The 24666-nt window shown below is 51.9% G+C and overlaps 1 protein-coding gene across 1 annotated transcript in view; it reads right to left on the bottom strand.

The window, feature by feature from the left end:
* GPC1 (glypican 1) overlaps window positions 1–24666 on the bottom strand; it is a 202297-nt gene that overhangs the window by 8595 nt on the left and 169036 nt on the right. The window contains exons 3-5 of the mRNA XM_040074106.2: window positions 23302–23693; window positions 4750–4915; window positions 2135–2265 (exon numbers count right to left, since the gene is read on the bottom strand). Of these exons, the coding sequence (XP_039930040.1) occupies window positions 2135–2265; window positions 4750–4915; window positions 23302–23693 (689 nt within the window). The remainder of the gene's footprint in view (window positions 1–2134; window positions 2266–4749; window positions 4916–23301; window positions 23694–24666) is intronic.

The raw sequence follows: 24666 nt of genomic DNA, 5'->3' as shown, positions 1-24666 counted from the left end.
CCCACCCAGAAAAGTGCATGGTAGAGCGTTTTCAACTTGGTTCTACTAAAAGACCACCTCGTTTTCACTGCTGTATCTTGCTGGCCTATTGCTGCTGTTGGCAGATGGCCTCTTCCAGGAGACAGAAGTCTGGGGAGGTGGCCAGGACAGTGGCAGCTTCAGCACAGGGTGGCACCAAGGCAAACCTCTTGCCACTCTAAACGCTTCAGGTGAGAAGTGCAAACTACTGCTGGAGAAAACGCAGCTCCAGCAGACTGAGGGGGTCAATAGTCTCCTGAATAATGAGAGCAGCCTCTGGTAGCTCCTGCTGCCTGAAGTCCATGAGAGCCACGGGGAGAAAAGGGAGTGCAAGGAAGCAGGGAGAGTGCTCCGTGCTGCCCTGAACACAAGGCTCAGTACCACCACTGCTGCTTTACAGCTTTGCCCAGGTCCCAGGACAGCCTGTGACTGCTGTCACTGAGGGTGGCACTGGGGCCAAGGGCCACTTGGCTCCTCTCACAGAAGGCACTCTGAGGACTGCAGATTCAGCTCCTGGTGGCCCACCAGAGGCTGTGCACTGCCCACCCTTTGCATAACAAAGGGCACGGGGCCCTGTGGCACCAGCCAGGTGAGCAGACACTGGGAGAGCCCGCTGAGACTTTTGCATGCTTGGACTGTGAGGGGAGAAAAGCCCAGGGGTTCCTTTGTTGTTCTGGGAGGAACCAGCTCAAGCATTTTTTGTGTTACTGTGCTGTGAATAAATTGCTTTCTGGAAGGAGAGATCTGAGACTGCCATGGGAAACCCGGGATGAAACCAGTGAGGAGACCTGGTCTGGCTGTGTCAGTGGGGTGTGCAGGAGTCGAGAGGGGACCCGGGCTTGTGACCTGCCACTCTTAGGGGCTGCAGTGACAGCCTCTGACGGTGGGAGTGTGGCTGCCAGCCTGGGGGGTTCCCTCAACAGCGCTGCTCTTGGCCTGAGTCATGTCCTTAGCTCTGAGATGGCCGGGACTGACCTGGGACAGTCCTGAACTCAGCTGACAGCAAAATCTTTCATCCAATGGCTTTGCCATGCTCAAAACCAGAGCTCAGAGCTTTGCAGCTCCTGCTCTCTGCTAGCTGTGCCACCAGCAGAGTGCTCCATTCACCAGGTCATACTGAGGGGCTTATCAAACACGTTTGGTTGCTCCAGTCAAACACCAGTTAGACTATTTAGCCCCTTTCATTTCACCAGATTTACTGTATTCCCCCTGGAAACAGCTTTCTTTGCAGATGATGCTGTGTTTTCCCACACCATGGGTTTGCTTTTATGTGGAAAGGCTCGGTCTCACCTGATGAGGGAAGAAAGAACATTGCCTTTCATGTCAGGAAAGAAACCTAACCCAGGGCTTGGATGCACGCTGCCCTTAGAGCTTTGATGTGTGCCAGTGAACTCCTGTTTGCCAAGCAATACTTCTGGCCTTTCCCTTATCCAAAACCCAGTTAGGACCTGTCCCACTTCTTTCATCTGCATCTCTGCCCTGACTGTGGGATAGCTGCAGGACCTGGGGAGTGTCTGGGCCAAAGGCAGGAGCCCTGGAGGGCTGCTTTTGCTCCCAAAGCTTCTCTTACCTGCAGCTACAGAGGTGACCGTGGTTAAGGGGATAAATATACTAAAAATAGAAGACCAACAGAAGAGACCTTCATGATACCTACTTGGAAGACAGTAGGTGAGGCCCAGGAGAGGCTGATTTGTACTCTGTAGATGGACTGCCAGACTGCAGCTCTGTCCCACCTGAGAGCCCAGTGCTTCCACTGCAGAAGGTCCCCTGGGGGCAGGCTGAAGTGCCTCCTGTCACTGGGGACTGTGCACTTTGTGCAAATGCCTCATGGCCCCCCTGTCACTGTGTATGTAGTGTATCCCACCTCCTGTGCCTGTACCCAAAGGAGGCTGGCTGGAATTGGCAGGGAGCAGTATTTGGAAACATCTGCAAAGGTTTTTGCCTGTGTCAGACGGGTGGTAGGAAACCAAGGTCATTTATTGTTAAAAGAGTGGGCATTGGCTCTCTTTCCCTCCTCATCTCCCCCAGTCCAGCTGAACAGTGAGCACAAAAGAGCATTTGGTCCTGGCAGCTGCACATGATGTGTCCTCAGGCAGGCCCAGGCACACACTCCTACCTTGCTGGTGATTGAATCTTTGTTTTCTTGCAAGTTAGAGATGGCTTCAGCGATCCTCATGTGGATGGTGCCTATCACAGTGTCCACGTTGTAGGGTCCGTCGATCCGGTCGGCCACCCCGATCAGGGAATCTGGGGGAACAAGGCAGGGACAGCTCCCATCACCACTGGCCAAACCAAGGGAAAGATCAGCTCCTGCTGGGTGGGAGAAGCTGCTGGGCCCTTGGCAGGTCTCCTTGCTGGGAGACACCTCTCCATTTTCACCAGTGCCCAGGTGCACACTTGTTTTCCTTACTTTATGTAGTAAAGCCACTCTCTGTGGCGAAGGAACCTCCTGCAAATGGTGAATACACTTTGGGTGATTGTTCACCAGAAGAAACCAGCGTTTCCCTGGGTGATCCAGAAGGGGAAACCACAAAACTGGTGCAGAATTATTAAGAAACACAGGGCAATTCTTGGCCCTCACCCTCCTTTTTCAGTGCATGCCTTGAGCAACGCACTGCAGCCAGGAGAAAGTGGGAGAATTGGGGTCAATAAGGGCCAGAGGTAGTGGATGTGGGAAATAGTTTCTGTGGCAGTGAAGGAGTGAGAAAAGCAGTAATTCTTCTCACCTTCACCTCTGGAAGGACAACAGCCAGGGAAATATTGGGCTCTACAGGTACAGAAGCAGACCAGTGTGCCCACAGCTAACTGGTAAACAGGACAGGGAGTGACTGAGGGCTGCCTCAGCTCTCAGTTCCTCTTGGAGAGCTCTGATGTCCAAGGACCCCTGCCTGGCCTGGAAGTTCTTGCTTGGATGTCTGCTTTGGGACTGTGCTTGGCTTATAAAGAATTATCGACCTCTGCCTACCTCCAGAGACAATTCTCAGCACTCCAGTTGGGTCTGAAGGAAGGACAGCCTATATGCTCTCATTATAAGGAGGTAAATTTTGGTAACTTTTTCTGTATTCTGGGAAATAAAATCTCCTATAACACTGAAGAGCTTGTAGTTTAATTTTGATGCCACTCAGGGGTTGTGGTGTCATTTTTGAGACTGTATATTTCAGACAAATAGTACCTTGCAGAGGCACTAATCTGGAGATACAGACATTTAAATCAAAGGTTACACCCCTAAATAGTGATAAATTATACTTGAACCACTTACTATTAAAATCTCCCTTAATTTGCCCTGCCCTAATTTGTCAAACTGAAATAGTAACTCTGTATTTAGTGTAATAAAATCGTCTCTGGCTCCACAGAAGGGCCTGGAGGAGGGCGGAGGAAGGACACCACAGCGGGCTGCTGCTGTTGACTCCAGGATTTGCTCCCGTCCTTGATCAGTTTGTGACTCCTGACACTGAAATGTACAACTGCAATTTGAAAGAAGCTCCAATTGCCTCCTAGCCATCACCCCCTGACAGTGGCTCTTGGGAAGAGGAGGCCAGAATAAATGCAAAATGCACGTGGAATTGCTTCCCTGTCAATCAAGGAAAGCTGTACAGTGATGTTTCAGGAGAGAGGCTGTCATCCTGCCAGGAGAGTGACAGGGACGGTTGGCTGCCTCTGCTCAGAAAGGCCAAAGGGCCCCTGAACCCCTGGGGAAGGGACAATTCCTCCCCCTCTGATGAATTTCTGCGTGAGGCCTGCGTGTTCGTAGCCCCATGAGGGCTCATCACACTCTGAGGGCTGCCAGCAGCCTCCCAGAAATGGCTTATAGAAAAATTAGCGAGATGGCTGATTGGAGGGGTTTTGAAAAAGCAAAAAGGGTTTTAATTAAAGAGAAAATCACAAATTATACCGAACAAAAGAGTAAAAGCCATGCATAGTACAGGGAGGTTCCTCCCACCTGCTCAGACACCCCGAAAAGCCCCGAGAATCTCCGTGCTCTCTCTTTAGTATCCAGGGATCTAGGAAGGATTTTTGGCAAGGAGCCCAATAGAAAACAGCCACATTCCTTGAGGAACAGCTCAAAGGTCCAACAGGTGCCTTTGTCCTGGCACTGGGCCAGTTACGGTGAGAGGAGCGTGGAAGTTTCTGGTTCTTCCGCCTTAAAAGTTCAAGAGTGAGGCTTCAAAGCTCAGGGGTTGAGGCTTCAACTCCTTTCCTAACACGGGAACGCCCGCTGGGCTGTGGGGGTGCGCTGCAGCACCCCTCCTTTGCGGCAGGCCCCCAGCTGCTCCCTCAGGGAGCGTTTCCAGGTCGCCGCGGCGCAGCTGGCCCGGGCACCTCTCCAGGCAGCAGCCCGGCCCCGCTGTGCGCCCCGCAGCGTCCCTCCAGGGGCAGGCGACACCCCCTGCCTTCGTGGGGTTCTTGTTCTTGATGCCAACGCACGCCAGCCCTGAGCCGCTGGGGCTGAGGGGGCCGAGGCAAGGGAAGAAAAGGCCAAGGCCAAGGTCATCTCCCCTGGTGCCTCCACGAGCCCAGACAAGCACCAAGGCCCCCCAGGCCTCAGATCCCTGCAGCTGTGCGTGTACAAGCGAGAGAGAGGGAGAGGAGCTCGCTGAGTGCTGCCGTGCGGGCACCGGGAGGACCGAGAGCTTTGCCAACCTCCCCCGAGCCTCCCACCGTCCTCTTCACGTGCCAAGCACAGCCTCAGCGAGCTCAGGAGCGGGAGGCAGCGGGGAAAGGCCATCTTACCCATCAGGTACTTCCACTCGGTGTTGAGGTCGGCCTGGTTGGCCAGGCAGCCCTTCACCACGTTCAGGCAGTAGTTGTTGCACGGCCTCACGCTGGACATGCCCCGGCAGTGCGGGCAGTACATCAGCTTCATGATGGCACGGGTGCACTCGTGGCTGAGGGACACCTGTGGGGACAGGGCAGGGTCAGACGGCTCAGGGGGATGGGGTGAACTCCCCTCTTCCCTTGCTGTGATCCGAGAGGCAGCACGGCCCCCCGGGGACACGGACCAGGAAAAGCCACTGCCCCTCTCGCTGCCCCTCAGAATCACAGAATCACAGAATAATGAGGTTGGAAGAGACCTCTAAGATCAAGTCCAACCTATGCCTTAACACCTCAACTAGACTATAGCACTAAGTGCCATATCCAGTCTTTTTTTAAACACATCCAGAGATGGTGACTCCACCACCTCCCTGGGAAGACAATTCCAGTGCTTTATTATTCTTTCAGTGAAAAATTTTTTCCTAATATCTAACCTGTACCTTCCCTGACGTAGCTTGAGACCGTGTCCCCTTGTTCTGTCAGTTGCTGCCCGGTGGAAGAGACCGACCCCCACCTGTCTACAACCTCCCTTCAGGAAGTTGTAGAGAGTAATAAGGTCACCTCTAAGCCTCCTCTTCTCCAGACTAAACCACCCCAGCTCCTTCAAACGTTCCTCATAGGGCTTGTGTTCCAAGCCCCTCACCAGCCTCGTTGCCCTCCTCTGGACACGCTCAAGCATCTCAACGTCCTTCCTGAACTGAGGGCCCCAGAACTGGACACAGTACTCAAGATGTGGTCTCACCAGTGCCGAGTACAGGGGAAGAATGACCTCCCTACTCCTGCTGGTCACACAATTCCTAATGCAGGCCAGGATGCCATTGGCCTTCTTGGCCACCAAGGCACATTGCTGTCTCATATCCAACCGGCTGTCGACCAGCACCCCCAGGTCCCTTTCCACCTGAACACTGTCCAGCCACACTGTCCCCAGCCTGTAACGCTGTAGGGGATTTTTGTGGCCAAAATGTAGAACTCGACACTTAGACTTATTAAACTTCATACTGTTGGACTCCTGCCCCCACTCCTCCTCCCTGGTGGAGGGACAGGACCTCTGGGGCAGCTGCCAGTTCCTCAGGCTGTGTTTGAGCCCAGGCTTCTGGGAAGAACCTCTCTGCGAGCACCAACCCCCTTCCAGCCGGGTCTGGTGGCCACCAGGACATCTCGGGCTGTCACCAGCTGCAGCCTGGGCACTGACATGGTGCATGCGTGTCCCTGGAGCCTCTGCCAGCAGTGCCACCACCCTGCCCCTTCTGCAGGGGCCCGCTGCCACCATCCTGCAGACACAGGTGTCCCACACAGACTGCACCCCAGCCTCCTGGGGGGCTGCACAGCGGGGCCCTGGACACAGAACCTTCCCAGCTGGCATCCTTGGAAAGGAGAACAGTCCTGGGGGAAGACTTGCACAAATCCAAAACGATGGGCAATTGAGAGCACCTGACACCGGGGAGTGATTGCTGAGCACTTCAGGAACCGCAGGCAGGCGGCAAGCTGGGCCAAGGCAGTGCCAGCAGCTCGCAGACCCTGCACTGCAGCTGGCTCTTTGCAGAGCTCACTCTGGAGCTGGCTGTGCCACCTTTAATGAAACCACCCTGGTCCTGCAAGCACAGAGCCCAGGGAGCAGGGCCACAGCCTCAGCAGCGCTCCAGTGTCCCCCAGCCCATCAGCCACGGGCCAGTGTCCCTCAGCTGCCGTGGGCAAGGGCTGGCAGTGTACTGAGGGGTGAGGAACAGCCTGGCAGACCCTGCAGGGGTGCTGGCAGAGCTCCACGTTCCCCGTCTTATTATCTTCTCTCTTTTGTGGTGATTTTTCTCTTTGCTCAGGTCCATTTGCAATTCCCTTGTAAATCTTTTAAAATCATTTCCAAAAGAAAAAAAATGAATGTCTGTATGAAGTATCCCTTGGTTCCAGATTCTTGATGATCACAAGGAGCCCAGAGGGGAGAAAAGTGACAGAAGGGGCAAATCTTGAAAGGGGTAAATCTTGAAAAAATCCCTGGGCCTCCAGCTGCAGCAGCAATGCTGAGAACTCTCTTTACTACCCGTGAAAAATGCTTTGAACGTGGCCTTCTGGGGGACTCCAGAAAGATTCAGTTCTGGGGTACCCTTGGGAAAGTGTGAACACGCTGAGCCCAGTATCAGAGGTTGTATCAGAGAAAATCCCTAAGCTCCCCCCTCCTGAAACTGCCGGAGTGGTGGCACCTCACTTCCACTAAACCTTGGAAAACACGTGCCGGATGGTGCTGAGGCTTCACGGGGCAGGAATGCACTAAAATAACCTTGTGGGAACCTTCTTCAGGATGAGGACAAAAGTTTGTAAGTTTTGGAGAGGGAACCCAAACAGAGCCTGCTTCCCTGGCCTGGCAGCCCAAAGAAGGTGACTGTGGATAAACCTGTGGCTAGAGGGGCTGAGCCTGGCAGGAACCCCCTGCACCCCAAAGCCAGCTCTGGGTTTGTCCCTGTCCTGGGACAACTCCTGCAGGCAGAGCGTGGCTGCCATGTGCCTGTGCCACCAGGAGATGGAGGCTCTGTCCTGCCGCAGCACACGGACACCAACACCTCATCGCAGTGAAACCCCGAGACCACCTCACAGGGACAGGCAAGCAAGGAACAGTTCATTTTTCACCTCAGCGTTTAAATAACCACGGCTGAATGGTGGCTGGAAAGACACGGGCTGTAGCTCCAGACCTTCTGGAACCTTCGGGAGGCAGCGGGGAAAGGCCATCTTACCCATCAGGGCGCTCGAGAAGCGGGGATGCAGAGCCTGTGCTTCCCTGGCACAGCCCAGCGCTGCTCCTCCGGCTTACCCAGCGCTGTCACCTCGCCCCGCACAGTCCCGACGCGTGGCACTTCCCACGGCACCCAGGGGAAGCACAGGGCATCAGCCCTCACCCACACACATCCCTGCACGCTGCGCTCCCCGCGAGGGAGGGAGCAGAAACGCTCCGGAGAACGGGAACGCAGCGCTGCCTGCGGGAAGCACCCCTGAGCTGGGGTGGGCAGGTCCCCAGGCACGGAGGATGGCCACCAACAAGGACACAGAGCTGCTGACACCGTGCCAGGGCCTGTGGGAGTCACTGAAAGGGGCAAGAGAGAGACTTTGGCTCAGAAAAGAATCCCCAAGGCCCTGTGCTACAGAGAGCTGCCGTCTGTCCCCCTCCCCATGCCAGCGTCACCAGCCACGCTGTCCAAAACCAGTCACACTGTCCAAAACCAGTCACACTGTCCAAAACCAGTCACACTGTCCAAAAACAGTCACACTGCCCATCACCAGCCCCACTGTCACCAGTCACACTGCCTGTCACCAACCACACTGTCACCAGCCCCACTGCCTGTCACCAGCCACACTGCCACCAGTCACACTGCCTGTCACCAGCCCCACTGTCACCAGCCCCACTGCCTGTCACCAGCCCCACTGTCACCAGCCCCACTGCCTGTCACCAGCCACACCACCCGTGTCCATGCCCATGCGGCTCCTCTGGGATGCTGCCGCCTGCCTTGGGGCAGTGGGTGCAGGCACCAATGGCACCTGAGGCTCAGTTTCAACTCCTGAGAGCGTGGGGGAAAAAGAAAAGTACTTCAGCAGCCCAGTAAGGAACGTTTGTGGATGCCAGAGGGGGCTGTGAGTGCACTGGCAGTCTGTCACTCTCACAAGGTGGCTTTGTCTCCTGGAGGACAGTGCAGTGTCCCACTGCCACAGGAGTGGGGAGCCTGGCCCCTGCTCCCTGCCCCACGGCCTCTCTCTGAAGATGAGCAGGTGCCCATCCATCACCAGCCATTGCTCTGTTGAATCTGGCAGGTGCCAAGTGCTCAGCCTGATCTCTTGGCAGAAAGGATAAACATTAACTTTTGCAGGTGCATGAACCAGGCTCCACTCCCTTTCCCCAGAGAAGGACTCCAGCCTCTCCTGCTGGCAGCAGCAGTCCTTTGGCACAGACGGGCTGCAGAGGGGAACTGAGAAAGGAAGGGTTTTCTCTGTGTTTTTCTTGGCCAGAGCTCAGTTTCTCACTGTTCCACCCAGCCCATGGACTACTGCTCCACACAGGGCAGAGGAGAGTGAGAGCTTGGGGCTACCAGAGCCCCTTCCAGTCCTGATCCTGCACCATCCCTTTGGGGGACTTGCAGCATATTAAGCAACAGAGTCCTACAAACATCTCTGAGTGCTCATGGGTTAGTTTGCTGAAGTTAGCTTCCAGTTTTGTTTCATCAATGCTGTACCCACACGGGAATCCCAGCCCTGGTTCGGAGGGGCTGAGCTTCCCCCCCAGGATATGGATCCAACAACACAAGCAGGGGAGCACAGCAGCTGTCCTGCCTCCTCATCTCTTGGCACAGCCAGCTCCAGCAGTGGCACTGGGGACAGGAGCTCTGGGGACTCACACCCTCCCTCCTCTCGGGTTTTTTCTCCAAGATTCAGGTGGTTTTAGAGTCTTTTTGCCTTTTGCAAAGCTTTGAGCTAAACGCAAGAAAAAGATGGAGTCTTCGGGTTCTGATTTTTCAAGGTTGCATGCTTTGTTTATTGTTTCTTATCTTACAAATTTCTCAGTGCCCAACAAAGGTCTGTGCAGCTGCTCGGGCATCTGATGACTCCATGACTCCTCCCGAACTGGGCTGTCGTTATCTTTTATACTAATTGCTACGTATTCTTTATTTATCATTATTTGCCAATACCTATCACTTATACTAAACAGGTCATCTCTACTTTGACCCAATCTCTTTAATCTACTTTGTGCCACATCACTGCAGAAAATGGAGTGAGGGAAGAAGAAAGAAGAAGCAGGAGACAGTGCCCCAAATCCTCCATCTTGCTCTCATTCACTTCAATACTAAAACCCCAAATCTACTGTTTTCTCATCCTGTGATAAGCTAAACTACTATCTTTCACACTCTTGTGGCTTGCAATCCTTCCTGCAGTGCAGGAAGCCTTTCCCATGGACTGAGATCAAAGCCTGTGTCCCTCTGAGCTCTGGGCCAGGGTCGCAGACCCCCCTGGCCAGGTCTCTGACCCTCCAGGGCAGCCAAAGGAATGCCCTGGACTCCAACACCCTCCCTCCCTCCCTGGCAGCTCCTTGCACATGAACGCCCTCAGTGGGAGTGAAGCAGCTCCTCCAGGCTGGCAAAGGCAAGACTGACCTCCACCTGCACACTGAGACATCTTCACCTCCCAGTGCTTCTGCTTTCACCCCTCAGCCTTCAAAGGAACCTGAAACGTGGAGCTACCCCTGCCCAACAGCCAGTGGGTGCCAGCTAAGATCTGCAGGGAGTGCCTCCAGCCTCCCAGCACAGACCTGCAGCACCCCACGGATCCAGGGGCAACATCCACTCACCACAGGTGGCCCGAGGGCAGGAGCATGAAGAGTCCTGCAGATGGAGTGAAACCTGACAAAGCTGCTTCATCTTGAACTGGTCTGGCACAGCGTGAAGGCAGCGCGTGACAATAATTGATTTCTCTAAGTGCCATCAACCTGGCCCAGCCTGTGGCTGGTTCTCCTTTAAGGAGGCTTTAGTGGCACCCATAGTCTTTTCTTAGCTCAGTGACCTAGAAACTGCATTAAGATGTCAAGAGAACATGCACAATACAGTGGAGAAGCCGTTTCCCAAGAATCTGAAAAAAAGATCATTATTATTGAGAGATATGGCTTGGAGCCAGGGCACTCATTCAGTTGTCAGAGGTATAAATAAAAATGCAAAATAAAGCTAAGCTCAGCCTAAAAATACATTGATTGTACGTCACTGCTCAGCTAAAATCCACATACTCTATTCTGATCACAGTGACATCCACGAGTACAGCCCTTTGAAGTAAGAGCCCAGTGATGAAGTGATAAGGAAAAAATGTTATCTTCTAAGATACACCCAAAATAGGGGGCCAGTCTTGCTGAGCAGTGAATAATTTTAATTAAAGCCACTTTACAGCTGGGGATACAGTAGCAGCAATGAGGTAATGTGAGGGGAACAGGTGGCTGCCGCATACAAAGCCCAGTTCCACCACGAGCTGCCATTTCAAGGAGGCTGGAGCAGGTCCAGCTCTGGGATTTCCCATGGCACTCTCCACACCCTCATGTGCCTCACGTTTTGTTGGTGCCACCGCCCAGCCAGATGTGAACTGCTGGAGATGAAGTCCTTGGCAGGTTCTCCTGCCTCCTGCCCTGGTGCTGGAGCTCATCACAGGTTCTGGAGCTGGGATTTGCTGTGTGACTCCCTGGCTCCGTGTTTGCTCAGCCACCAGCACAGAATGAGCACGTGTGGAGATAATTTGACAGCAAATTGAGAACACATCATTCTCTATTCAGAGTGTCATTGGTTTCCTTAATTTTTCCTCCTCCTGAGCAATGTTTAAATCAATTACAGGGAAATTAATGACTTTCACAAGCCATTTGCTGAGAGGATGGGCTGGGGGATTAGGCACTGACTGGGTTCCTTGCCACCCCCCAGCCAATTTAGAAAACATTCAGTGTGAAAGGCTTCTAACAAAAGAAAGGAAAAAAAAAAAAAAAAAAAAGCTCCTGCCATGTACTTTATTAATGTGCTTTCCAAGCAGACAATCACAGAAACACAGGAGGGTATCTTGAGGAGAACAAGAAGTCACCAACTCTCTCCCTTTGTGCTTTGGGAGAGCCAAGTTACCCTTCACAGGACCGAAACAACTTTAGAACAATTATAAACTTTCTGAAGCACAAACACAGGGAGGACAAACTACTTGTAAATGGGGAAAGAACTCAGCTCAAAGGCATGAGACACTCCTGCACAGGGCCCAGAGACACCTGAGGGCTGCCAGCCCTGGGGATGGCCAGGGCTGGAGAGCCCAGAGCACACACAGCAGCACTCTGGCCAAAATGGGCTGGATTTCTCCAGAACAGAGGAAAAAACCTTCTCATCCTTTCCCTGTACTTATGAAGAACAAATCAAACTTGTGATTTGCATGTTCAGCCCAATCTTTGCACGCCTACAGATGCTCAGAGGTAACAAGAGCACTGTTCCAGAACCATGGAACACTTCTCCCTCAGCCCCACCATGACCTGTTCTGAAGCCTCTCCCCAGGTTACATGCTGATTTTCCAAACAGCACCACTGATCTGCAGAGCTCTTCTTACAGTGTGAGATTCGGTGTAAAAGAGGGGTGCAATTCCCCCTGACCCTGCAGCACTGGGAGGGTTTTTACTCTTCTGAACTGTGACTTTGTTTGACAGGTCCCACAGAAGAATAGAGAGAGGCAAAGAGGAGAGGCATTTCTGTCATTACCCTAATGCCTAGTGCTTGGAAAATATTCAAAGCCCCCCAAAAATACCCTGAGCTATACTGAAAGGACCATGGAAGTGAAGATCTGACTCACACACAGCTAAAAGCTGCCCTACCCTCCTCACTCCAAAATCCATTTCTTTATACAAGTTAATTATTTCCTGAAAAGGTGCCTGGAAGGACCAAAATGTGGGATGCAGAGAGGAAAGCTTCAGGAACACCTGAAGAGGTGTTAGTGCTGGGACCAGCCCTGTCACATCCTGGAGTTACAGGGTCAAGCAGTGATCCTTCCTTCCCACCCCAGCTGCCTGAGGGATGGAGAAAAGTGCAGCTTTGGGAAGCCACAGGTGTCTGGACCATCCTTCCACCAGTGGCAGCACCAAGCTCCCAGCAGAGCAGCACGGTTTGGGCTGTGCCACTGCTCTCCAGATGCCTCCCAGGCATGGGAGTGACCCAAGGCCAGTGGCAGGGCTCCTCTGTGCCCAGCCCCTCTGGCACCCAGAGCCTGCAGCCAAGCTGCAGATGCTGCTTTTGAAGTGCTGGCTTCAAACCAAGGAAAGAAAAGGAAAAAAAAAATAAAAAATCTTCCAATCCCAAATCCTTTCTACTTTTGAAGCCTGGCTTAAAAGCAAATGAGAACCTGCAGCCTAGTTGCAATGTGACTGGACTCCTCGGCCTTCAGGGCCCTTTAAGTACATCTGAAAGGCATTTAACACCAATAAAATAAGTCAAACCCTTGCTGGTATTTTTCCTACCCCCCCTTCTCCCCTTGCACATTGCCCCAGGCTGCTGTGAGCCATCTGTGCCTTGCTTCCCAGGGGAAGCAGGGTTAGGTAGAGTGGAAAGATTCAGGGACGGAGAGAGAGGCCAGCCTGGGTGAAATCTCCAGGCTGCTGGAAGCGCTGTCACCCCCCAAGGCTGTCAGAGGACAAGGGCAGCTCAGCTGAAGGAGGGACGAGGCTGAGCTGGTCCTTCACACTGCTGGTGGAGCTGATGTTCTGTGGGCTCTGTTCCCTCTAAAATCTTGCCCAAGGCGGTGAGGGTGTCCTGCAGGGAGCTGTGTGCTGTGCTGGTGGTGTTCCCCACCCTGAGCACGCCCCTGCCCTGTGCCTGCTCTCCCATTTCCTTCCTGGCTCTCCTCCCCGAGGAGCAGACCCGAGCTGGGCACTGGGACCCGCGGGTTTGGTCTGATGTGGGCTTGGTTGGGGTGAAACAAAACCCCTGCAGATGTGCCAGATGTCTGTCAAAATGTGCCTGCACTGACTCTCGGGTCTGTTTTCCCAGGTGGAAGGCCCTGCTCTCCGAATGGCCCTTCTAACCTCCAGAAGCACCAGTTAACCCCAGCAGGTCTCAGAGGCAGGCAGGGAGGCAGAAGCACCCGGAGCTGGAGGCCTCCCTGAACCAGCCACACAGCCTGAGCCATTCCTAGGGCCTCTCTCACCTTCTCATGGGAATGTCCATGGCAGGCGAGGGAACTTCTGCCAGCTGTGAAAAACCCCTCCTGGGGCAGTGTCTGAGGGAAGGCAGGTCAGCTCTCCATGCCACAGATGAGGCTGTGTGTGCTGGGAAATGCAGGTATTCAGAGCCACTCCAATTACCCCAAACCCCTCAGCTGGAATCGTACAGTTGGGATAAAGTTGCCGGTGTGAAGAACAGCAGCTACAAATTCAGGTCAAGCAGAGGAGCTGATCCTGCTGGGCCAGCGGTGAGGGATGCTCCTGAGCTTCCTGTGGGATGCCCAACAGCCCAGGAACGGGCTCAGAAAGCCAGCCATGCTCTCTGTCAGAACAAAGCAGAGCTCAGAGGAGAGGTTTGTGTTTCACAGGGGAGCTGGCCAGCTCTGTGACCAGAGCCATCTGCAACGTGGCCATTTCATGCTGGGCAACATTTCACTTTTACAGTCTCCTCATGGAGGGACCCTCAAATACCATGATCAAAACCCAGAAGGGCCGTGATGTTCTTCGCACCTCCACGTGTGTAACTGGGAATCTGCTCCATTCACTGGGCACTCAGTGCCCAGTTTCTCTGGTGACAGGAGTGGGAGCTGCAGGTGTGCCCAGCCCTTGGCTGGTGCAGGGAGCTGCTGTGGGGAGCACACCCTGCTCCCTCCAGCACATGGTCAGCAGCTGCCTCGTGCATGTTTATGCCAGCCCTGATGTAATTAGCACCTTGACGTGCGTTAAATGAACCAAGCTTTCCAATTTTTCAGAGTGGAACTCTAAAAGAAACAGCTGCAGGGCTGACAGAAATATGATTCTTTCAAAGTCTAATGAATTGTATAATCACTCCAGTCATTATTTTGCCTCTTCCTTCCATAAATGCACAGCCACGAGTCCTTGGAGCGCGCTGAGGTTTAAGCCTCGCCAAGCCCATCATTCAAGATCCATCGAGTTCCCGGACCTGTCAGGGCTGAGGGTGCAGGCACAGCGTGCTGGGGTGGCTGTGCTGGGGTCTGGTGGCACTGGGAGGACACAGAAAAGCCCAGCACAGTTCAGAGCCCCTCTTGCTGTCACCTGACTGTGTTCAGCACTGCGCCGCGGGAGGGATGTGGAGGATGGAGGCTGATCCCAAATCCGTGCCCTTCGTGCTCCAGCACACCAGAGCTGCTGTTGGGGCTGAGGCCAGATGGACTGCCTGCGTCCAGCCCTGCCAGCCCAGCAGCCAAATGGCCATTCTGCAGACTCAGGAAAACAAAAATAAGTATGAAGGCTGGGGTAATCGAGGCAAACTGGGGCAGCAAAACAGGGAGAAGCATTGTTCCCGTCTCCCTCCAGGCAGGGGTGAGGGCACGTGGAGAGAGCAGTGACAAAGGCTCCAGAGGCAGCACCCACAGCTAACTGGGAGGATCTATGTCTTTAGATTCCTGTCTAGTACCTAACTGCCTTCAGATATTAAAATGAGAGAGATTCACTGACAGACTGCTGTCGTGTCCTCTCCCTCCAGAGGAAAATACTGCAAGCCACCACCTGCCTATTCCACACACTCCCTGCTCTGTTCATTTAACACAGGTATTTCCAGCTGGTACAATTTTCAATCCCTTGAAAACTAAATTCAATTGACTTTTAACCACCAGGTAAATATGGGAGACATATATCTGCTTTCCTGCATTATTTCTATTCTATTCAGAACACCTATGGGTTTTTATCCCTGAAGGGCTGTGATTAAAACACAATAAGGGATAGAAATACTGGAAAGTAATATGTGAAATACATAAGGATGTGTTCATGACTGCACGCTTCTCATCCAGCCTGATTTGACTCTATCCAAACGAATGGCAATGTTATTACAAAATTCTCCCCCAGCTTTGCATGCAGCAGTGCTGGAAAGGAACAGTGGTGTGTGTGGGGCTGCAGGAGCTGCTGTGCCAAGGTGTTTAAAGCAAGAAGGCAGCTGATGGCAGGGTGATGATCCAGGGAGCACAACAGCCAGCTCAGGGAAAGGGATATTAAGCCCCTGGGTTTGCAGGGGGAATCGGGCTGACTGAAACTTCGATCAAAAATGGTTTCAGTGCAATCTCACATACAAACTGCCAGGGACAGATGGACATGAGAAAACATGAGGCACTTCAGCAGAGGTGACACCTCCCTTGGGGAAGAAGGGCAGGTCCCAGCACCCCTCAAGGTCACCCAGTCATGGGCAGGTCTGGGCAGCCGTGCCAGAGGCTACAAGGGCAAGAGGCAGCCAGCACAGGAGCTGCTGCAGGAGCAGTCCCTGAAGGTCAAGAGCTTATCTCAGCCTGGAGCCTCAGATGGAGTTCACAGGAAGGGGAGTCTGAAGCACGGCAGGCTTCCCACCCTGGGCCTGCAGGTCCTCCTTGAGCACAGCCAGTCCTGCAAAGGATCCCTGGGGCATTTTGCACCCTGTGAACTGCTGCTGAGTCTGCAGCACCACAAACCTCCAGCTCAGGCACTGAACGGCTCATTTTTGGAAAGCCTCATCAGTGGTTTGGAATGACAGAAAGGAAAACCAAGAGAAAGTCCAGCCTGCTGCAGCAGCTGCTGCTGGTACCTGGCTGTGGTGAGCTGCACCCTTGCACCCTCCCACTCCAGCCCTGCTGCTGACACCAGAGCCTTTGGGACCTGCTGCTTCCTGCTGCCACGTGGAAACTCTGCAGGACACTGACCCACACATCTCTGCCATGCAAACCCTGCACAGCTCCACAGCCAGAGCTGGGACAACATCCAGTGACAAGGAAATACACAGGGGGATATGAGGGTATTGCCACTCACCACTGCTGTGGAACAACGCTCTCCTAACATCTATTTACAAACACTAACACCGTCTTTTCAGGATCAAGAGGTGGCCAACTTAGAGAAATGCTTAATACTTTTACAGAAGTGAAAGCCTTTAAATGAAGTAACATGTTATTTCTGGTTCTGTGTACTTGCTGCTGATGCTCTCAGAAAAGATCAGCCTCTGAAAGGATGGAGATGTCCCACCATGCACACAGGACCAGAGTTCACTGCTCTTGACATGCTTTAGCACAGCAGTTTCTTAAGTGGGAGAAGAAGATTTTATCTTCATTTAATTCAGTAAGATCAATTTTATGCCTACTTCACCAGAAAAGCAACTGGAAGCTGAAAGACAGAAGTTAAATATGTCCTTTCAAGCTGTGGGAAAAAGTGGGTATGAAAAATGGCTGCAGTCTTAAAGGACACAGGGACCATACTGTCTTTGTTATGTTATTGACTTGTTGGAAATGTAAAGCATGTTTAGATAAACATTATTTTCCATATGTGTTCAGCACATTCACTTAACCATTAAAAACATTTCTAAAAAATTTATTTTTAGGACTTTTTAATTGGAATTCGCTTCCCAGACTGGCCCACCATGTGTTTAAAAATTACTTATATGGTAAATAGGAAAGCTGCCATGTGGCTTATACTAACAGAAGAGTTTTAAAAAATAAGGCTGAAATATATTGTGAAACACAGTATTGGCTAAATAAAAATGTACTGATAGCTGACTTCAACTTCCGTTGGTAAAATGAAATACAGGATTTAGTGAAAAAGCTTATAAAGAAAATCATTACATTTTGTTTCAAACTCAAATGAGAATCAGCCTTAAGAACATCTACTGAGAAAAGGAAATGCAAACAACTATTAAAATCGATTATTTGAGTAAGTGTTTCTTGCTTACGTAGCTGGTGTTGCTTCACATCAATCTCTGCTACCTTGGGAAAACTTAAAATTTAGAAACGAGAACCAGTGAAGACCCAGCAAAGGAAAGATCGTCATAATAACTCATTTTCTGACTGATGAGCAAAATTCATTTCGAATTACTTCCTCTTGCTGCCTTTGGAATGGAACATTACATCTCTGCTCCCAGTGCTCTGCCTGACAGCCACAGGCTGCCAGGGCTGCAAGGGGAGCTGGAGGACTCTGGGCATTCTTTGGCATGCCCAGGGCAGCTCTCCTCCATGCAGGAATCCAGCAGGGAGCTGTGCAGCCTCGCTGCCCTGCCGTGCTGCTGCAGCTCTGGCCCCGTCCCCATGGCACTCTGTGCAGCACAAGTGGCCCAAGGGGCCTGAGCAGTGTGAGCAGCACGTGACAAACCCAGCCAGGGTCCGTGACAAACCCAGCCAGGGTCCGTGACAAACCCAGCCAGGGTCCATGACAAACCCACCCAGGGTCCGTGACAAACCCAGCCAGGATCCCTGACAAACCCAGCCAGGATCCCTGACAAACCCAGCCAGGATCTGTTACAAACCCAACCAGGATCTGTGACAAACCCAGCCAGGATCTGTGACAAACCCACCCAGGGTCTGTGACAAACCCAGCCAGGGTCCGTGACAAACCCAGCCAGGGTCCGTGACAAACCCAGCCAGGATCCCTGACAAACCCAGCCAGGATCTGTTACAAACCCAGCCAGGATCTGTGACAAACCCAGCCAGGATCTGTTACAAACCCAGCCAGGATCTGTGACAAACCCAGCCAGGGTCTGTGACAAACCCAGCCAGGATCTGTTACAAACCCAGCCAGGGTCCGTGACAAACCCAGCCAGGGTCTGTGACAAACCCAGCCAGGGTCTGTGACAAACCCACCCAGGGTCTGTGACAAACCCAGCCAGGGTCTGTGACAAACCCAGCCAGGATCTGTGACAAACCCAGCCAGGATCTGTGACAAACCCAGCCAGGGTCTGTGACAAACCCAGCCAGGGTCCGTGACAAACCCAGCCAGGGTCCGTGACAAACCCAGCCAGGGTCTGTGACAAACCCAGCCAGGGTCCGTGACAAACCCAGCCAGGGTCTGTGACAAACCCAGCCAGGGTCCGTGACAAACCCAGCCAGGATCCCTGACAAACCCAGCCAGGGTCTGTGACAAACCCAGCCAGGGTCTGTGACAAACCCAGCCAGGGTCCGTGACAAACCCAGCCAGGGTCTGTGACAAACCCAGCCAGGATCTGTTACAAACCCAGCCAGGGTCTGTGACAAACCCAGCCAGGGTCTGTGACAAACCCAGCCAGGGTCTGTGACAAACCCAGCCAGGATCCCTGACAAACCCAGCCAGGGTCTGTGACAAACCCAGCCAGGATCCCTGACAAACCCAGCCAGGAGCTGTGACAAACCCAGCCAGGGTCTGTGGCAAACCCAGCCAGGGTCTGTGACAAACCCAGCCAGGGTCTGTGACAAACCCAGCCAGGATCTGTGACAAACCCAGCCAGGATCTGTGACAAACCCAGCCAGGGTCTGTGACAAACCCAGCCAGGGTCTGTGACAAACCCAGCCAGGATCCCTGACAAACCCATCCAGGGTCTGTGACAAACCCAGCCAGGGTCACAGCCACGACTGTTTATCACACTGCATCTCCCTCAGGTTTTCTGCTTGTGTTCAGAAAGGGTTACATCTTAGCCCTTGCCATTTCCTCTGTCTCAGCTTTGCTCTCCCCAGGCCTGCAGAATCCCAGTTCACTTCCACCACATCTTTACCAGGAGTGCACACAGCAGCTGCTCTGCAGGGAGGGAGGGTCTCTGCTCACAGTGAGACCTTTGGGCAGCAGTGAGCATCTCTGGGCAGCAGTGAGGGAAGATCTCTGGGCAGCAGCTGGCAGAGAGTGACTCCACCAGCACAAGGCCCCCTCCTGTTCCCATGATGCTGAGAGCTGGAGCAAATTCTGGGTTTGGGCACTGCCAATCTCACAGCCAACGAACAGGATCCTAAACAGAACTGGGATATTTGTTCTCTCTCACCTTGGCACACAGCACGAGGTGGCATCCCTGGGGGAGCTCCTTCTTCAAGTGCCCTGCACTAGGGATTTTATGGCTGCTGCCATTTTGGTAGCTGCTACTTCATGCAGGACATGGAAAACACAACTGGCATTGTGCAACTTAGGTGAAAACCTGCAATTTGTGCTGAAAGCACAGCTACAGGAACACAGAACGTGCACATGAACACAGAGATGCTGCCCATGAGCACAGAGTGCCCCATGGTACCCCCTCAGCCTGTGTCAGGGCAGGTGCCAGCCTGCACATCCATCCTGCCAGAGAGCCACACCAACCCCACCCAAGGTCCCAGCCCACGTGGCAGCACTGCCACCACTGTCTGTGTCAGGCCAGGTCGGTGGCAGCAACCAGCAATCAGAAGTTTTAGGACTTGTGTCACAGCCTGCAGTCCGTCAGGGTGACTTTGCCTTGAGAGCTTGGACGGCAGTAAAGATGAAAAATGGTTCTGCCATTTTCTCCCCGTCTGCCCTCAAACTATTTATGCCCAGCAGGACACAGAGGCATTGCTCCCACACGTGGCTCCTGCTCCTGCCCCTGCCAGCCTCTGGCCAAGGGCTGCCTCAAGCTGTGGCCTCCTGAGATCAGGGCAGCTGAAGGCTGGGGACGAAACACCCTTTGGGCACAGTGGGGAGGCGGCAGGGATGAAAGAAATCTCATGAAATCCACGCCTGTAGCTCACTCAGGGAGGCTCTCCCACACTCAAAGGAACTCTGGCACACAGCATCAGCCCTTCTCTGGAGTGCCCAGTAACGCTGCCTCTGCACAAGGACCTGAAACAGCGACAGGATACAGGGCACACACTGAACTGGAAGTGTCTGAGAAGCTGAAACCAGGAAGGGTTTAGTAGAAATCCATAGTTTTACTGGGCTTTGCAAATTAATAAAATCTACTTTTTTCCTGAAGTCCAAAGCTAGCTAGTTTACTTCTGAGTGTTCATTTCAACAGGCTTTCTCTGTCTTCCTGACCAAAACACTCACCAGTGCTCCATATGAAATTCCAGCTCAAAAAGATAGTTTTAAAGACTGCTGCTACCAGCTGACAGGAAAGTTGAATTCCAGTTTCTGACCTTCTTCTAATGTCATAAGTATAGAGCAACATGAAAAATGACTAGAAGCAAGGCACCAGTTGTGGGTTGAGTCAAGCACTTCACATCCATGTGACACAAGTGTAAACCCACAATTAAAAAGTCAGTAAAGAAGACAGGGAAAATGAGCCAGTTTTGGTCTTCATAACAAAATCAGCCCTCAAGAAGGCTGTGCTGAGGTTTTCTGACTCAGTTCATGCAAGAGCAACACGCTGGGTTAACTGCAACACCAGGGAGGGCACCTGTGAGAGAGGAATGGTTGGGACCCTCCTAGAAAACCCCTCACCTTGAAGGAATGGACCGGGGCAAGCTGAGGGAAAAGGAGGATCTGGGACTTGTCATGTTCCCCACATTCTGTTCCATAAGTGATGCTCAAGAGAAGGAAAATTCAGAAAGGGGGGACCAGAATCAAAATCCAGTGGGTCAGAAGCCTACATGAAGGTGGGGGGGAAATCTGCTGCATGTTGGTATCTCAGGTCCTTCCCTCTGGCTGATACCATTTACCCACCAATCTCAGCTACAGGCAGGATCATGCCCATCGAGCTGGAAATTTATGGATTTATGGAAAGTATTTTGCTTTTGTCGCCCTGAAATGACATCATTCTCCTCTTTTATCTGTCTTAGGTGTCAGAAGAGTGTGATGTTAATGAGATGTACAAAAGCTTTTGGGTAGCTGAACGGTTTTATAGTTCCACAATGATAAATTAAAGCATTTGTCACTGTTACCACTTTAATGTTTCTCCCTGAGATCAAAGTCTGGATTTGCTGCATTAAGTGGGACCGTCCTCTGCTCCGCATCAGCACACGTTACCTTCCGAGGAAATGAATTGTGCTTCTGGATTTTTGCATTCACAGTTTAATCACACCCTGATTCTCACACCTGCTGATTCCCTTCTCCACATGAGGTATGCAAGCCATTTTTTTATTATGGATTTTCTCCTTGCTACCTGTGTGAAAAGCCTGACTATTTTGTTCAGGACATTCACTTTTTTCTGGCTCTGAAAGGCTGCTTCTGCAGTAAAGAATACAGACAATTTCCCTCCTTCTGGAACTGGAGTCATGTTAATTTACACTTACACAGCACCTTTCACCCCTGAAGATCCCAATGCACTTTAAAAATTCCCCCTCTCTGTACAGAGAAGCTGTACAAACAGACAGGCTACATAAACAGTCAGGATCCCACTGCCAGCCTCTGAAACATCCCTCTCCCTCTACTCCCGGCACACTCGTGGCCACCCAGCCCTGCACATCCTGCAGCACATTTCCATCAAGGAGGAAAACAGGGCACTGGGACTTAGAGGCACAAGAGGGAAGCACAGGAATCTGGGCAAGCAGCAGGATGGCTTTCTAGCCTGGCTGAGGAACATCTCCCTGGCACTCTGCTGCAGGGGTTAGAATAAGGGAAAAGCTGATCTGTGGTGAGTTATACCTCAGTGCCTTGGTTCTGCTATCTAAGCCTGTAGAAACCCTCATTTGCTTCACTGTGGTAACCCCTGAAACCATCCACAGAGGTCAGTTCACCCCCTTGGAGAGCATGCAATCTCTAGGCTGTCTCAGGTCACAGTAACTCTCCTTTGGGAAGTACCTTTGAGAGATTTCCTCGTGGCTCAGGGCGAGCAAAAGTGCTTCAACCCAGAAGCCTTTGCAGTTCTATGTTAATGTTTCATACCCCATTGGTTATTCCCTTGTTCCTGGTTTTACCCCTCCTGATGGGTTTTTTTTGGATCCTTCCCCCGACTGGTCCCTTTCCCAATTCCTTTCCCCACTGGCCAAGTTGTGAAACCCTGTCCCTGGCTACGCTATATAGTCCCTCTCCCCTGGGGCCATCTGGCTCTTTCCCCTTCAGACTTTGTGGGATTGAGAAGCTCTCCTGGAGGTGGGAAAGATCCCATCTTGCGTTTTTTTCCCCAGCATCGCCCGGGGTGGCAAACACGGCTCTGCTGCTCAGGCAGCTCACCAAAGAGCGAATCACTCCTCTGAGAGGCACAAAAGAGCTGGTCACTGTGCCTGAGAGTGCCTGTGCCCCGTCACACCGCGTGTCTTCTTAAAGACACTGCTGACTGAGACATTAAATTTGAAGAATTAAGGATTTTTAGGAGAGTTAAGATAATAAGTTGCTGAAATAGCTGAAGTTGATAGGTGAGCTTTGTTCACAGTTAACAGAAGCCGGATCTTAGATAAAATATCCTGGATTTAGTAACTCATTGCTTGTCAGCTTTATGTTTGTGTAACTGTGCTTGTAATGAAAAACAAAATGTGGTAAATAGGACATAAGATAGCTGCAGATTTCCTGCTTAAAAGAACCATTGAACACAGGAAACTATAAATTCTACCAAGGATTCATTTGTCATGAATGCATTGAAAAGGCAGAAAGGTCAGGATGAGGAAGACTCATCTTACTTCCTCATTTCGGATGACCCCTCCCCAGAAGAGAGCCCTGACTCATTTTAGGAGACAAAGTACCCATGCTTAATAGCCTTTTTGCCAATTAGCATACGAAGCGAGGAATGGGAGGTGACAGGGGTATGAATATGCATTTGTATTTTGGGTATTCAACACTTTTGTAAATAAAAGGCTTTGTAATTACCTGTGAATTTCGCAGTGTAAATTAGGGAAATATCCCGCGTGCTGCCCGGCCGTAATGAACATACACTTTCTAACTCTAAACTGTTAGAGAGTTTTTATCTGTCACAGCTGGGTATCGATACTAGATCCATACCCACATTTCTTTAATAAGTCATGACGAGGAAGATCACGGCACCTTTACCACCGGACCAGACCGCGACACTTCTCCCTCCCGCTGATGGGTAACCCTCGGGTAGTTTATTTTTTAAAACTGGAAAGCAGCTGCTTGCTTTGCAACGAAACAAGGGGAAATGACCCCCCCCTCCCAACATCAGCGGTTGAGCAGCGGAGGAGAAGGGAGAAGCCAGCATACCTGAGACACCTTTCTGACCACGTCGCTGCCCACCAGGAAGCCCTGTGCGTAGGAGCGCGCCGCGATGAAGGCTCGCGTTGCCTTCACCTTCAGGTCCCTGGGCACCTCCCCGAAGGGTCTGTGCTGCTCGGCGTGTTTGACCATGCAGTCCAGGTACTCGTCCGTGATGTGGTACTGGGGGTTCAGCAGCTTGAAGAGCCTCTCCAGCAGCCGTGTCCAGAACTCATTGAGGGCCTCTTCCAAGTTGATGTTGGAGCTGCGGTAGTAGCGGCGCAGCTCGCCGTACAAGTCCTTGAACACCTTCACGTTTTGGGTGTACAACTCTCCGTACATGCTTGGAAAGGCATCATAAAGGGCCTTTTCTGACTTGTTCAACAAATCCTGGAAATAACCTGAAAGATGAGAGAAAGGAGAAGTGATGTATCAGTCGGACAAGCTGGAACCCAACAGGCTGTGTCATTTGGCAGCACAACCGAATACCCAGAGAAAAGAGAAGGGCCCTAACAGAGCTTTTCCTCCAACCAACATCACCCACACTCTCAGATCTGAGCCTTAGCCATGAAGATAGAAGGAGGAGCCTCCTGTCCCCCACGCTGGTCCAGGCCTTTCCAGCTCTTCCGGCAGCCTCACCTGGAAGCAAAGCTGTGTCTCTTTTTCTGAATCCACAAGGTGTTACAGTGTCACTTGTAAGTTTTCTTCACAACTGGCATTGCTTACACAAACCCTGAGCTGCCACAGGTTATTTCCAAAGCCCTGGTGAGATGAAGCAGGGCTGCCAGCATGGTGCCAACCCTTCCCAGGGACATCCCTGGGGTGGCAGCCAGGGTCCAGGTGCAGTGTCAGGAACAGGCACACCTCCCTGGGGATTCCAAGGCAGGGCTGTACCCAAGTGGTTTTTAACCGAGACCAGAGTTATCTGGGGTTCTCACCCCATTTGCTTACTTGGGTGTGCATCCTGCTCTTATTTCAGCGTAAATAACCGAGTGGTTTTACACCCGTGGTTCAGTGGGCTCAGATGTGACAGAAATGTGATTTTCTTGCTACACACAGAAGGGTAAGAATGACAGATTTGACTCCTCCCTTACCAACATCTTTAGGTATTTCCATCATCTCAGCTGCCTTCAGGCTGAGACTGCACAGTAGGGAACTCATGGCAGGATTGGCCCGATCCAATTAATAGATTTACATAAGCAACTTTAACCATCCCAGAAGTCAGTGAGAGGAAAAATAATTTAAATAATAATTTTAATTTCAATTACATTTGTACTTTTAGGGTCTTTTTGAAGCAAACCTGAGTAAACTATTCTTTAAATCTAAATGATTTTTTTTTTTTGTGATGCGTGATAAGCTCTACTTGGAAAGAAA

This window comes from Hirundo rustica, chromosome 10 (assembly GCF_015227805.2).
Source record: "Hirundo rustica isolate bHirRus1 chromosome 10, bHirRus1.pri.v3, whole genome shotgun sequence".
Classification (NCBI taxonomy): Eukaryota; Metazoa; Chordata; class Aves; order Passeriformes; family Hirundinidae; genus Hirundo; species Hirundo rustica.
This window is presented reverse-complemented; position numbering and strand designations above follow the sequence as displayed.